Source organism: Poecilia reticulata, linkage group LG12 (genome assembly GCF_000633615.1).
Source record: "Poecilia reticulata strain Guanapo linkage group LG12, Guppy_female_1.0+MT, whole genome shotgun sequence".
Taxonomy (NCBI): Eukaryota; Metazoa; Chordata; class Actinopteri; order Cyprinodontiformes; family Poeciliidae; genus Poecilia; species Poecilia reticulata.
In genome coordinates, this window is record NC_024342.1 from 16116093 (window position 1) to 16131390 (window position 15298).

At 38.7% G+C, this 15298-nt stretch overlaps 2 protein-coding genes across 2 annotated transcripts; one reads left to right on the forward strand and one right to left on the reverse strand.

Moving 5' to 3' along the window:
- Positions 1–104: 104 nt before the first annotated feature.
- tmem120b (transmembrane protein 120B) lies at positions 105–10785 on the forward strand. The gene is made up of 12 exons (XM_008424174.2): positions 105–279; positions 3118–3236; positions 4976–5092; positions 5208–5267; positions 5355–5450; positions 5533–5622; positions 5718–5783; positions 5882–5943; positions 7763–7855; positions 8126–8190; positions 8306–8374; positions 9200–10785. Exons 1-12 carry the CDS (start codon positions 217–219, stop codon positions 9302–9304), a joined length of 1005 nt encoding a protein of 334 aa, XP_008422396.2. The 5' UTR covers positions 105–216; the 3' UTR covers positions 9305–10785.
- rhof (ras homolog family member F) lies at positions 10784–14506 on the reverse strand. The gene is made up of 5 exons (XM_008424173.2): positions 13571–14506; positions 13325–13412; positions 12233–12342; positions 11793–11927; positions 10784–11585 (listed from the first exon to the last, which is right to left on the reverse strand). Exons 1-5 carry the CDS (start codon positions 13703–13705, stop codon positions 11421–11423), a joined length of 633 nt encoding a protein of 210 aa, XP_008422395.1. The 5' UTR covers positions 13706–14506; the 3' UTR covers positions 10784–11420.
- Between the last annotated feature and the right edge of the window lie 792 nt (positions 14507–15298).

A 15298-nucleotide genomic window follows, 5' to 3' on the forward strand; every position in this document is an offset into this window, starting at 1 on the left:
ATATCGTAACAACTTTAATAAAAATTACCGAAGTGTTTATTGAATTTAAGCGGGTTCAGCTGCGGTTTAGCTACACTGCTTAAATCGTTGGTTGTGCGCATGCGCTCTGAGGTACAATTAAAACACGGAGAAGCAGTCTTTGGGTGCAGTGAGGACGAGCCAGTCGGAGTGGAACCTGGTGGAAGTGTCTTTCCCGTCACGTTTCGTTCTGCTACGATGTCCAAACCCACTTTTGAGGCAGAATGGGAGGAAATAGAAAAGGAATACCAACAATTACAGGTAACCAGAACTCGCTTAATCGAGTGTTTTTCATGTGTAGTGGGTGCCACTGACAGACACTGTAGCGGGGCTTTGGCACTTTGGTTCTTTGCTCTTCGCCATTCATTCTCGGCTCAGACTTAAAACGCTGTAGTTAGTCTTCGCTCTTGCTGTATATCGCTCCAACTAAGCTGTGAACTTATTTAACCATGACTTTATTTTCTCTGACTGTAGTGCAACATCCTTGTGTTGTAGCAGCTAGCATTAGCCGCAGGTTACTTGACATTTTTCCCTGCCGCTAAAGAAGAGCTATAGTCCAGCTAAAGCCTTCATGCTGCTGTTGGTTACACAATTGCTACCAAAGTTACGTACAGGTCGTGCAAGGTGTTTTTTGCTTAGGTTTTTGCTTTGGCAAACTCTTAATAGCCACTTACTCCCACCCTCTGTCATTAGTTGTCAGGCTAGCTCACCTTTGCTACAGTTGGCTAACTTGAAATAACTCATGAGCAGACGATGCCAGTGCGGCGAGGCATCATAATCAAGTTAACTTTAGACGTGTATCTGCAATGCCATGGAAGATGGAAATCTAGAGCTGCTCTTCAGGGAAGAAAATTGTGGTGGTGATGGTCAGCTGTTCAGGGATTTCCATTATGAATGCTAGTGCTAAGTATCCTTCTTTCAGAGTCTATCGTAGTCTTGAATAAACTTGTTCAGGTGCATGATCAGTAGAGAACGCATTAAAAAAATGAAAACGATTCAGTGTCACAGACACTGGCAGTATCACAGATGTGAAGGAAAGAGACAACTTATCTATTTCTTTAAATCCTGCTGCTGCTTCTTCTTCAGGTAGTGCCTCCTTATTCCCTAATACAATAATGTTATATACTACTTTAAATAAATGAATCATATTTGCTTAAAAGGTCCCATCATTATTACCTTACTATATATCAAACTTGTTGAATTGGAAACCTGTGTGCTTTCCTGTTCAAAAATGCTTTATTGATCCCAAAGGGAAATTAAATGTTGTTGTATCTCTTTTTAATTTAAATTCTTCAAAGATTTATTGCAGATGGCGTTGGCAGGAAAGATCACCTGTAGCAGTCTGTATCACAGTGAATTTGAAGAAGCCTCTGACTGAAGACATTTTGTTTTTCTAAGACAGTCCCAGAGAATGGTCAGGGTTATCCATAATGTTCTTGATTTTATGTAAAATATTTATTCGTATAATCAACTCAAGAGGTTGAACAGAACAGAACCAGCCTTCTTTAACAGATTCTTGAGCAGTTTTAGGTCCCTGGTTCTGATGCTACTGCCCCAACAGTTGGTGGCAGAATAGATGATGCTCTCAACAACAGAATCTTAGCTTCTTCAACAAGAACAACCTACTCTGACCCTTCTTATAGACGGCTTCACTGTTGCGTCTCCCCTCCAGTCTGTTGCCCAGGTGAACACCAAGATATTTATATTCCTTAACCACCTCCACTTCTTCTTCCTTGATGGAAATATGGTTTGATCTTACCCTGTTTCTCCTGAAATCTACAATCATCTCCTTTTGTTTTGTTCACATTCGAGATAAGATAATTGTTCCCACACCATGGCACAAAGCGGCCCACTAGCTTTCTGTACTCAGATTCTTGTCCATCTCTGACACAGCTGACGACTGCAGAATCATCTGAGTATTTCCGTAGAGGACATAAGTCAGGCTTCGGCTGTAAATCTGAAGGTGAAAAGGAAGTACAGTGCAGTACAGTACCCTGTGTTGCTGACCACCTGGTTAGACACAAAGACCTTCCATCCAATGAACTGTGATCTGTTTGTCAGGTAGTCATAGATCCAGCATCCATAAGAAATGGCAAGGCAATGTGGTGAATGTATTCATGAAATGACAATTAACTGAATTTTTAAAGGAGATTGTGTTTTCTCATATCAAAGTAGAAATGCTAGAGAAGTGCCAAACTGGTCAGTCTAAGTTTGTCTATTTAACAAACGGTGAAGAGCATCTACATGTATGAACATTTATTTTTTTGACTGATACAAGGCAACAGTTTTATTGTAAAGTTTGTTGTAAAAGGCCTTTTAGAAATGGAATAATAATAAAAGTATTACAACTTCTGCCCTACTTAGTGTTTAGAAATTAAACACAAAATTAAACGAGTGTTTAATTAAATTTCCCTTTGGCTAGATAAAATATGATTGTATTTGAATTATGTTGTAGAGCCAGGAATTCAACATATTACAATAAGTCACTCCTTGGCAGTAATCATACCACTTCCTCCACAACGTAACCTCAAGTATTCAACTGTTCAGATGTAAACCCCTGACTGACCTGAGGTAAGATGTGGTCCTTAAATTAGTCATGTGCACATCAACAGCTTTAATGTGAGAAAACTCATGTGATATAAAGCACAGGAAGTGCTTTATATCACACACCCCGGGATGTTTTATTGCACAGCAGAAATCTGTATGTGGTTTCATTTGGTGGACTTGGTTAAAATACAAAAACCTAAAGAGCAAACCAATAAGTAACCAAGACGTAGAGACAAAACCACGTTCTTTAGAGTCCCAAAAATCAAGTCTGTTTAGGTTAAGTTGTCAAAAGCATTTCTAAAAATCTATTAGTGGCTGCGGTCAGATTGTGTTGTCTGCAGGGATAAATTCATTCTGTGGCGTGTTGTTTATCTCGCCGCTTAATGCAGAGTCATGGGCGGATTTTATTCAGACGGAGTTCAAATTAAATTTCACAGAGTAAAGCGTTCCCTGCTGACAATTTTTTTAAATTTTGTTTTAAATAATGTTAGTGCTTTGACATCTGTAGAAGTGTCTTATTGTAACTCATGTTTCTGCTTATTGTACCTCCAGGAAACTCATAAAATATACAGACACAAACTGGAGGAGCTCACCAATCTTCAGGCGACATGCAGCAGTTCCATCAGCAAACAGAGAAAATGTCTGAAAGACCTGAGGCTTAGCTTGAAAAAGTGAGTACTGCCCGCATTCAGGGGAAAATAATTTTTTTTTTGTTTGGGTTCAAAACAGTAAGACTCAGTTAATGATGTGCTTGGACTGAAGTGTCTATATCTATATTGCCTCGCAAAAGTCTCCATACTCCTTTAACTTTCCCACATTGTTTAATGTTTCAGCCACAAGCTTCTGTCTAAATACAAGACAATCTAATAGAGGCTGCAAAAGACTAAAGAGTTTAGGAACTGTTCACCATCCAACCAGATAGCAGCTGCACATTGAGTTTTGTGGGTGTAACGCCACAAAACATGACAAAGATGAAGAGATATGGATATTTTTGCAAGGCGCATTCTCAGTCTGATTCTAGTCACAGGTAGGCCTGTCGCGATAAGCGATAAATCAATTAATCGCACGATAAATTAAACCTATTGACCTCATTTTAATTATCAGCTTTATCATCTCTTCCTGTCTTTTTTTCTTTCTGTTGATGGCATTGAATGAAAGGGCTCAACTCCAGTGCTCTTGCTTAGTGTAATGTCCAGCGCACACTACACGAGTTGTTGGCGGACTGTCGGCCCATTTTCAAAACCTGACAGAAATCCTAGGTGTAACGGTTCGATCGGGTTTGTCGTGCCGTGTGGTGTCCAGTCACATAGGCAAAAAGTAAAGGCTACAAGTCCAGTTAACTAGTTTTAAAATCAGGCATTAATCAATGTTTTACTAGAATCTACCTGTGATGCATGTGGCTATAGAGTCAGATCAAAGTCCTGACTGAATGAATATCATTATAACTTATTTATGTCACGTTAACGAAGAACAGCTGAAAACTTAACGGGTTTATCAACTGCGGTAGCAATTTGGCTCCAACTCCTCTCCTTGTCATTTCTACATTCTTTGCACAAAATGTTGAATAAATATTAATGTTGTTTCCACAAATCATCTCCAATGTCCGCTGGACTTCTGGTTGCACATGTCAGCTGTTTGGGATTCCCCTCCGTAATTTCCCCTCAGAAAACATGGAGGAGAATCCGCGCTTTCTGATTGGCTACCTATCACATTCAACGGGCATTGACGCTTCCAGTCAGGGGAAATCCCTGATTTAGATCGGAGCGGCCATGACGATCCACCGTAACACGCCACACACTGCAGGATGATCGGTTACGAAATCACCAGCGGTCAATGTTCTAAGATTGTCATAAGGGGAAAATAGGGGCAAAAAAATCGTGTAGTGTGAACTACTGCATTAGGTAGTCGGATGTGCCCATCTTCTCTATTTAAATCTTGTGATTACTGATGGGCAATATAGTATACAGATTTCATATCTGCACTCTTTTGGTTGAATGCAGTATTTATTTCCACTTTGGCTTTATGTTGTTTAGTTTTTATTCAAGTACGTTTTTTTTTGTTAATGGAGACTGAGAATCCATTTTATTTTTGTTTTTGGTTGTTTTGTTTGTTTAGTTTATCAGTTCCAGTGTTATGTGTTCGTTTGAAAATAAAGTGTATATAGCTATGGCAGGAAATTGCATGCATTATTGGTCATTTCCATTAAATCAGTGTCAAAATGTCTTGAAACAATATTATTGTTTATTGCAATAATTTTTTAGACGATTAATTGCTCGGCAAAATTTATTATCGTGACAGGCCTAGTCACAGGTGTAGACGGATGTTACTGGGTTACTGCCTTAACAAAAACAACATATTTTTCTGGCACTGAAATTGTCTTGCTCATCAGCATTTACTCTGGTCTTCACAGGTGTGCGCAGACATGCGATGAAAATCAGCTGAAAATAATAACAGACATCAAATCACAAATCAAAGAAAAAGAAAATGTTTTCTTCGATATGGAAGCCTATTTGCCAAAGAAGAACGGGTGTGTGCTGTTTATTTTTTCCCTGTATTTGTTCTTTTCCTTATTCGGTAACATGAGAACTGTTTTTAATCCATGAAACTGTACTGACCTGTTTTGTGTTGTTTATTTATTTCAGACTGTACCTGAGTTTGGTCCTGGGCAACGTGAACGTGACGCTCCTCAGTAATCAGGCAAAGTATGGAAAGTGCAAACCGAGTTGTCTCCAAGATAGAAAAGAAGATGTTGTCTACTTGCCCATCTCACGCGTGTTTCATTTGCATAGATTTGCCTACAAAGACGAGTACGAGAAGTTCAAGCTTTATATGACGATAATCCTGATGTTTGGAGCCATAACTTGCCTCTTTTTTCTTAACTACCGGTAAGGTAATGCTTCCTCTTGAAGGAGTAGTCTTATAACGTTTTCTTAAATAATTTTTTTCTTTTTTTTTTTCAATCTCCAGAGTCACAGATGAAATCTTCAACTTTTTGCTGGTCTGGTACTATTGCACTTTGACCATAAGGGAAAGCATCCTCATCACTAATGGTTCCAGGTGTGTTTTGACGACGATTTCATAAAGATTTCTATGTTTGGGTTTTGAAAATAACGCATGTGTTTTTGCTCTCCTTCCCTTTTTTTCTGTATCAGGATCAAAGGCTGGTGGGTGTCTCACCATTATGTGTCCACTTTCCTGTCAGGTGTTATGCTTACCTGGTGAGATGCCTGTTTAGCATGTTGTCCAGTAACACACCAAGAAGGTGAAATTCATAAAATGCTAAAGCATGTTTCCGTTTGTCACCAATTTTGGACAGGCCTGAGGGACAAATGTATCAGATGTTTCGAAACCAGTTCCTGGCGTTCTCCATTTATCAGAGTAAGTCTTGTGGTTTGCTTACCCAGATTTTAGCTTTTTCCCCAAAAGGGCTTTCTCTCTTGTCTAATGTTCTTTTTTTTTTTGACATGTTTGTATATTTGAAATTAAATCATGCAGTGCTGTGAAAAAAGATTTCATCGTCCACCAGGACTTTACTAGGTTTAATGAGTCCCTCCAGAAAGACGCGATCGCAACTATTAATGCAAATTCACTCATCCTTCTCAAATTTTATGTATTTTCACCAGTCGTTGAAACTTCTTTGTAAATCTGACCAATAATCCTAACGCTTTCTGTATTTCCTTCTTTTCTGAAATGCAGTATTACAGTTTGAACTTTAAAAACCATGTTGATAAAAAATAGTCCCATTCAGAGGGTGAAACAAAGATGGCTTGTATGTTTGTTTTTTTTATGTTTGCATGACAGCATATTTGCAGCTAACCACACTGTGCTCAGGATTGGTGGCACCGGCGTGAGCTTTGAGCTCACTTTACAGCGTTTAGCACACTGCCTGCACAGTGGGGCGTCATAAATCAGCTGTAGAAAACAATCCAGGTTTCCTGAATGAAGGGATGTGACTAAACATTTCCATTCTTAACAAAGGGCCCTCCTAAATCGCTTGTTTGATCAGAGAACTGAATATGCCAATTGTTCCTTATCAGTGCATATCACTGTTCTTAAATCATCCATCCATCCATTTTCTTGCACCCTTGTCCCTTGGTGGGGTCGGGAGGTGCTGGTGCCCATCTCCAGCTAATGTTCCGAGCGAGAGGCGGGGTCACCCTGGACAGGTCGCCAGTCTGTCGCAGGGCAACACAGAGACACACAGGACACACAACCATGCACACACACACTCACACCTAGGGGCAATTTGGAGAGGCCAGTTAACCTGACAGTCATGTTTTTGGACTGTGGGAGGAAACCGGAGTACCTGGAGAAAACCCACGCATGCACAGAGAACATGCAAACTCCATGAAGAAAGACCGGGGCCGGGAATCGAACCCAGAACCTTCTTGCTGCAAGGCAACAGCTCTACCAACTGCGCCACTGTGCAGCCCGTTCTTAAATCATATGGAGAAATATTTTGTTCTGTTATTAACTTAGGTGTTTATAGACCAAAAACAGTCTAACAGCATTTACTTTCACACATCATCTTGTTCAATTAAATCCAGCTAAATATTTGGAACAAAAAAAAAAACTATGAGTTTGAGTGTGATCAGTACATTACTGATTAAATGTTCTTCGTTTAGTCAGCTTTTCTCCTCCCAGTTTCTCACAGTTCTATCAAAGCCAGTAGCAGTGTTGAGTTTGTCTTTCAGGGCGGTTTCATCTGAAAATTCAACAAGTGAAAGTAAATATCAAAGATTAAAAAAATAAATACATACATTTAAACCATTGACAAATATTTGCTTCTAGCAAGCAAGTTTACCCTAAATTCCATTGTACGTATTGTTCAATTGGATAAATAAGCTTTAAATGAATAAAATTGAGGCCGTTTTGAAAAGTTAATATCCAAACTTGGAGAGTATAACGTGTTGCACACTAGTGATTAAAATCATTGCTTATTGATGCTCATTATGTGGTAACTTTCATCAATCTCAGGCGATGGTTCAGATTAAAAAACATTTAATTTAAATAATCCCTGCTCATAATTTCAGGGTACAAAACCTTAAATGGTTGTATTTTTTTTCCTAAGCAGATATAATTGGTGTGTTGTAGTATTTTCTGTCTCCCTACCTATATATTTTTCTGTGAAATCAGTTTATCCTCATCACGTTTCTATAATCCAGTAATTATGTTCCTATCATTTCCACAATCCTAGGCTTTGTTCAGTTCCTCCAGTATTACTACCAGAGCGGCTGCTTATACAGGCTGCGTGCTTTGGGAGAGAGAAATCAGCTTGACCTCACAGTGGGTGAGTTGTACACTATTTTTGGTGCTAGTCATTTCAATCGTTTGAACCCTCGAGTCATCTGCAGCAGCATGTCTAGAAAATTGGGGTAAAGGTGAAGAATGGAGACAGCTGTAGCTCTTACTCTGTTGGGATGCAGATGTCTGGGAAACTCGAGTGAGGCATCTTCAAGCTATCTCCAATGTCAGATTGTTGTGCAGAAAATATAAAGTAGTAGTGTAATAATATCTTAGTCAGTGGCACTATAAGGTTATAGTTGGGTTTCTTTTGCAGAGGGATTTCAGTCGTGGATGTGGAGAGGGCTCACTTTCCTTTTGCCGTTTCTATTCTTTGGCCACGTAAGTCGAACAAGTCTTGCCTTTCTGCTTGTATTTAATGCATTAAAATGGCACATTACATTTAGCATTTGTAGACATGCAAAAGTTCTGATGCCGATGCTTAATTTGTTTGCAGTTTTGGCAGCTGTACAACTCTGTGACCCTGTTTCGCTTGGCAAGACATGACGACTGTAAGGAGTGGCAGGTAAGGATCGGGTAGATGGATGCAGTCGTTCAGTCAAAACATATCTTGGTTTAAAAAAAGAAAAAGCTACATTTAAAAATATTTTTTTATGTCAAACATCACTATAATTTCCTGATCTGGGACTCATATGTTCTGGGGCTTTAAAAAATCAGGTTTGTTGAAACTTTTAAAGGTTTTTGTCCTGCTTCATGCATTTCTGGCTTTGCTTTGAACATCATAGGATTTATTCGCTAGCGTTGCAGCTGCTGTTCCCAACAAGTCTGATGCTGATCGTTTAGAAGTGGTTTAACTTTCTCATTGTTTACACTTCTAGAAAAATACATTTTAAAAATAGTAATTCGTAAAGTCACCTGATTTTCATGTTTACAATGCCATGCTTTCGTTTACCATGTTCAGTGTAGAAAGAAAATCTCAAATGATACAAATAATTTTCTGAAAAAGAAGCTAAACAAGGTGATATTTTGTGTATGACTGCAATTTCAATGCAAGTGACTAGGGTTTCATTTTTCTTGAATTTTAATAATAATCAGCTCAAAATTTAAGAGAAAACTAATTTTGTGTGCAAGACTAAAATGAAAGTTGGTTTTCATCCCAACCCGAACAAGTGGTGACACAATCTTGTCTCTTTGTTTCATGAAATGATGCACAACATTTGTCTAGGGAAATGCTGCTTCAAGATCAACGTAGTTGATGTTTCATATATTTAGTTTATTGCAACAGTTTCACATTTAAGGTGTTAAAATTATTTCTAGTACAGGTTTGGTTTCTGTTTATTTTTAACCGTTTTTTTTATTATTAAAATAAGTTTTCTTTGCTTGCTTTCAGATATTCATGCTGGCTCTAACGTTTCTCGTCCTCTTCCTGGGAAACTTTCTTACAACGTTAAAAGTCGTCCACCAAAAAGTTCAAAAGAAGGAGAAGGACATCTAAAAAAAAAAAAGCGACTGTGAATTAGTTCGATGAAACCTCTCTGATCCTTGAAAGGACCAGCAATCGCAGGTCAAACACGCACAATCGTTTACCGGACTGACCCCACACCGACCAGGCTGAGTCTGGATGGAGCTGAGGCTTCTCTCAGCCTTCGATGGCAGCAGCAGCAGCTTCCAGCCAAAGTATCCCACTGACAGGTTCTTACTTTACGGTAACTTGATGTTGCTGTGAATCAGTGTGGATGATCACCAAACAGGAGGAGCAGTTTCTTGCTTTATTCTGTGTATATATTGTGGACAGAATGTGTTTCTATGGATTTGTGCACGAGTTTCGGAGCGCCTTCGCTCAGATCATTATGCAAGGACAGGTAGCAGAACAGAACAAAGTTTGCCTTTCAACACTTGAACGTCTGCCGTGCGCATACTTCTGTGAAGTAGTAATGGTCAAACTCGCGCTGGCTTGTATTCTCTTTGGCACCTCAGTCAATGAACTTTATTTTTTTCTTTCTTCGTGAGACATTTTAAAGTCACTGTCATGTTACTTCAGAGCAAACCAGCACACAGTTCAAGCCCATGACTCTAAAAGCATTCGTTAAAGAGAGGGGGGGAAAGGTCCTCACTGGTGTACTTTGCTCTATTTACAGTCAGAGGGAGCTTTTTTTTTTGTTGTTTTTAGCCAGAAAACTTTCATTTAAAAAGGGAATTTGACGTTTGTTAAACACCAACTTTAGTGAAACGGCAAGTACATAAAAATGTAGCTTGTGATTTCCCAAAATATTTCTTACAGACGTAGACGCTTTACATTTTAAACCTTAACATTTTGTCAAGAAAACGTCTAGCAGAAATTTGGCTGATGGTCTTAATCTTGCTGAAGACACTTAAAAGTTCAAAATGCACTCTTCAGGTCCTGACCGTTCTGGTTTCTTCTGTTATTTTGTTGCATAATGTTGTACAAGTGATCAAATGCTGCTGTTTGTGCCGCTACTCAGATTTATTCAGCTAAGAGTACTGTTGTGTTTTTTTTTTTCAGTTGCATAAGCGTACCACTATTCTGTAATGGTACACATTCATTTTTATTTTTGATTAAATCATTCACTGGAATTTTTTTTTTTTTTTCAGTCTTTTTAATCTGTTATTTCATAATTTGGGTGTTTGCCTTACTCTACCCCCAAAAAAGAAATTTTCCATGCTATTTTGAAAATGCCACAGTTAGATTTTTTTGTTATTAATTCAACAAATGTTAGTTCCTTCAGAGAGCACGTAGAACTCCTTTTTATTGAGGGGGGAAAATTGAAGCTCTTTGAGGATCAGATTGTTACATTTTATGTCATAATGCACAAATAATCTTATTTCACAATGTGGCTGTTCATTTCATGTGTCTGAAGTGTGGTCAGTAACAGAGGACATGTGCCGGTTTCTTTAACCTGTGTATGTTGTTGTGAACAAAACCCACGCTACATTAAACACAAATATGCAACTGTTTATGTGAAGATTTGCTTTTATTTTAATTTTAGAATAATGATAGCACTTGACATTTAACGTGCTAGTTTATTTTCTGCCTCAAGTGGGCGCTGTTGGTAAAGTTAAGAATTTCTAACCGGCCTAATTTTGCCATGTTGGTAGCCAACCAGTGCTACTTTAAAGTTACAGTACCATTACGTATTGAAAACCAACAACTATTCTAAGTAGGATTATGTTGCCTACAAATGTCAGCTCAAGAACTGATTTCCATTAATAAATAGGTAAAGACAACTTTCTGCAGTTGTGGTGCAAAATACTTTCAGGAAAAAAAATACTTGTACATAAACATAAAAAGTACAAAACGCATACAAGAAGTGTCTTGTGTGCTACATTAGAAAATGTCACTACAACTTGCAAAACTCCCCTTCCTGTTACAGCAATCGCAATTTTTGTTGCGCTGTTGAAGATTACTAACCGGCCTTCCAGGGTTCACATAAGACGCATCCTATCAGGTCAGGTTTTTTTTTTTTTTTACTTTCATATCTGTGTAGGACACAAATTATATTTGGCATCTCAAGTGTCCAAATGCGTTGAATATAGCAAAAGATCCTCTAACAATTGCCTGCAAGAGCGTGGGATCCTGAAAGTTTGTATCTTCACAGAATAAGACATTTTTTCTTTCTCTTGTTGTTCCTCTGTTTTCGGTTGAAGGCCAGAGCTCTTTTTGTCGCCTCTCTGAAAATGTCTTCCACGTTCTCCTGATGTTTGGCCGAACACTCAAGATAGAGCTCCGCGTTCATCTCCTGCCGAGTCTCCTCGCCCTAGGCCCAAACACACCGAGAATTACACTGTGCGGCTGACAGAATGACAGCATGCAAATAAAAATAAGCAATTGGGACATGATAGAGATAATGTGGTTTAAATGTTTGGTTTGGCCGCTTCCTCTTTCGCATTGCTCTGTGCCTCCTGCAACCTTGCTGAAAAGGTTCTGCTTCGTAGATCAGTAAATGCTGATGCGCTTTTCTTACCTGAATGTACGTAATGGGATTCAGATTCATGGCCTTCAGTTTCCTTGAACACTCTTTATCCTTCCTGAGGTCAGTTTTGCAGCCAATCAGGATCACCGGTGTGCCCCTGCAGAAGTGCCTCACCTCTGGGTACCACTAGATAAATATGAGATTTGAACATTGTGTTGAGAACTGGAAGCCTGGGTTATCTGATTGAATTACCGTGGTTAAGTGTCCAAATGCGTTTCTGCTTGACTTGATAATCTGTATGGAGGTTTAAACGGCAATAGTTCTTGAGTTAATCAGCAAAAAGAATGCGGCACTTCTTCAACATAGCTTTCGCTATTAATCATTAGCAGATAAAACCTGAAACTTACTTTGGCATAAAGAATCTCTATCCATTTCTTTGTGCTGTGTGTGTGTGTGTATAGCTTGACGCAAGGTATGTTAGAGGTGTGTACCTTGATCATAACATTCTCAAAGCTGGTTGGGTTGGTCACATCAAAGCAGATTAAAACCAGATTAGCTTCTTGGTATGACAGCGGCCTCAGTCTGTCATAGTCATCTTGTCCTAAAGAAACAAAAGCACAAGCTATGTGGGTAAAATAACAGCTTTAGAGAAGAAACCATGCGTGGTAATGCACAGCAGAACTGAGCAACATCACTCAATAATGAATATACCAGCATGTGAAAAAGCTGCGAGTAAAGACATAAAACCACATCCTGAATAAGGCTTCCCTCTCTACAGATGCAGGGCGCCCTGCCAAAAGATAAGCTTCGGCACAGACTGTCATTACTTTCTAAAGTAATGACAGTCGCACAGTACATTTAAGTACTGTGCGGCTTCCCGTGAATCTTACAGGAAGCTGTGTGACAAACATGTACTTATTATTTCTGGGTAATTATAAAAAGAGAAGAAAAAAAAAAAGAAACCACAATTAATGCAACATTAGCATGAATATATGCAACCAAGTCAGTATGGGAAACAAGAGGTTTGCTCATTCAGTTCACAAAAAAACAGAAACTGTACAAAAGATCTTTGAGCTTTGACACAGAACACTAAATATGTAGTGCTTTTTTTTTTTAAAGAAAGCACTAAAGTCGATGCGTATCTTGACATAAAAATATTCCAGACAAAGCTAAAACTAAATAAAAAAATGATGTATTTTTCTAGTAAAAACTAAACAGGTTGTATTTTATATTAGTATGTAATGAAGGGTTGGTTATCACTAACTTGTCCGTTTCTCTGTCATAAATATCAACCTTTTCTACTTCCTCAACATTTCTTGCTCACCTACCAATTCAGTGACCAATAAAATTTTACAGGCCTCAAATTTACTATCTAAAATAAACACTTTAAAATGTATTGCCATCCCGATTAAATGACACCATTGCTAACTCTGGGCCAGTGTGCATTATTATATTATCAACATGAGGACAAGGTGTGTGACCGCTGAGTTCAAGATGTTTTAAACCTTCTTTATGATGTGAAATGTGTTGTGCCAAGAATGAAAACGGGATGAATTGTAATAAGGAAGTGGTATTTCTCTTACCGGCTGTGTCATACAGGTTGAGCTTTATCTCTTTTCCTCCCAAGGAGATAGTTGTGACATACTTTTCAAACACTGATGGAGCATATTTCTGTTTAGGAAAACAAAAAGACAGACTTGTTCTTGTAACTGAATGTTTAATATCAACTTCAGATCACATTAAGTAATTTATTTTTTACATTAAATCTTTCACATTTACCATATAAAGTGTTGTCTGTATATTAAAGTCTCAATGGGAGCTCCTCTTACCTCTGGAAAATCACCTTTGGCATAAACCATCAGAAGAGAAGTTTTCCCACAGCCTCCATCTCCCACAATCACAATTTTAAGTTCTTCCACCTTTTTTGTGGTACCGCTGCCGGGTCCGGCACCGTTTTGTGTCATGTTTCGGTTCCCTCGAAACAGTCAAATACTTGCCAGGCAGTACGAGGCAGAAGGTGCTCCCTCCAGATTTTAGTGAGAGATTTTGTGAAAACAGGTAAATCTACATTTGGATCGAGTTGAGATCACATAGACAGGAACAGGCATGTCTCATGGTTTACCAGGTAGTTCAAACAGCTCACCACTTCCTCTTCCTGTCAACATGACGCCGTTTCCAAATGTCCCCCCCCTACACTTCTCTCCTGCCCCATCATCAGGCATGCTCACAGAGAGCTGCAGAGAGCCTGCAGCCGAACTGCACATGTATCGTTACCAAGACTGGCTACTCCTACTTCCTCTTCTGCTTATTTCATCCTGTGGGTGTGGGCTCAAAGTGAGGGACAGCCTCCACCGAGTGTGGATTTGTATGCAGGGAAGATAGCACTTAACCTAAAAACATGAATGCTTTAGTACAGTGAGTGGGCTTTTGTTTGCACGGACATCACCATAAAACCATTTCTTACTTCTGTGGTTCAGAAAAGTGTGAGGATGCTTTGACGGCGGTGAATGTAACCTCACACCATCTTGAAAACTGTTTTTGTACATGTGGAGGCAGGTGAAGAAACTGTGAAGTCTAATTTGAGTGGGATATTTATATCACCAGTAGGCGGGATAACTAAGATACAAAATGTTATATTTGATGTGTTAATAAGTGTTTGTATATTTTAAGTTCAGCTGAGTTTCAGATTTCCATTTGAAATTATTTCCATTCAACAAGGACATTTTCTTCTGATGACTGAGACACCATTGCTCAACAGGTAAAACAATGGAAAAGGAGTGTCATTTAAAAAAAGTATTAATTTGCATTTAATAAACATTGGCTTGCTGGAAATGATTTATACCCTCTTCAACAATCAATGGAAACATTTTTATTGGCATTACAGCCATCGGATCTTTCCACAATTGTGGACCAGCTGTTTTCCACGTCTCCACTGGTATTTTGAAGATTTATGTTTGACAAATAGCTACAAGTCTCTGAGGTTGTAAGGCCACCTTGTCACCAACCTTTATGTTCATCTCTAAAAATGTTGGTCAAATTAATTAAATCTTGAATCTGTTCGTATAATGAAGATTTTTTTTTATTCCGATGAAACTACATGGAAAAAATCATGAGTCATCCACCAAGTCTTCAGAGGACTTGATTTTATGCAGCCACAAACGGCTTACATTTTGTCAACAACATTCCAAGACAGGTTTCAGCATCTCACCAGGTCAAAATGAGAAGGTACTTTGAGGCGTATTGAACAATATAATCAGTGTGTCATGATTTTTAGTCATGGGTTAATGTGTCAAACTACAGTCAGACCCTGAGGCTCGGATTAGGGAGGTATTGATGCACAATAGGCATAAACAATCACTCCTTGCTCAAAAAAAAAGAATAAATACAATGTAATTAACAGCGCTCTAAAAGTGAAGTATATTTTTCGAAAACATTTTGGAAACTGTTTAACTGATGAAGATTACAGAACAATACAATCTGCTCGGGTAGAGTGAGTAGATCACAGGGAGTGAGCGTTCATCATCAGAACATACCAAAATGTTCTTGAATGGACCAGT

Bases quoted from the DNA above. Each gene is read 5' to 3' on its own strand.
- tmem120b (XM_008424174.2), top strand. From the start codon at position 217: ATGTCCAAACCCACTTTTGAGGCAGAATGGGAGGAAATAGAAAAGGAA. The intron at 5,623-5,717 runs GTGTGTTTTGAC...TTTCTGTATCAG, and splicing joins CTCATCACTAATGGTTCCAG to GATCAAAGGCTGGTGGGTGT. The intron at 8,191-8,305 runs GTAAGTCGAACA...ATTTGTTTGCAG, and splicing joins CGTTTCTATTCTTTGGCCAC to TTTTGGCAGCTGTACAACTC.
- rhof (XM_008424173.2), bottom strand. From the start codon at position 13,705: ATGACACAAAACGGTGCCGGACCCGGCAGCGGTACCACAAAAAAGGTG. The intron at 12,343-13,324 runs GTAAGAGAAATA...TTGTTTCTTTAG, and splicing joins CAACCTGTATGACACAGCCG to GACAAGATGACTATGACAGA. The intron at 11,586-11,792 runs GTAAGAAAAGCG...GTTTGGGCCTAG, and splicing joins ATCCCATTACGTACATTCAG to GGCGAGGAGACTCGGCAGGA.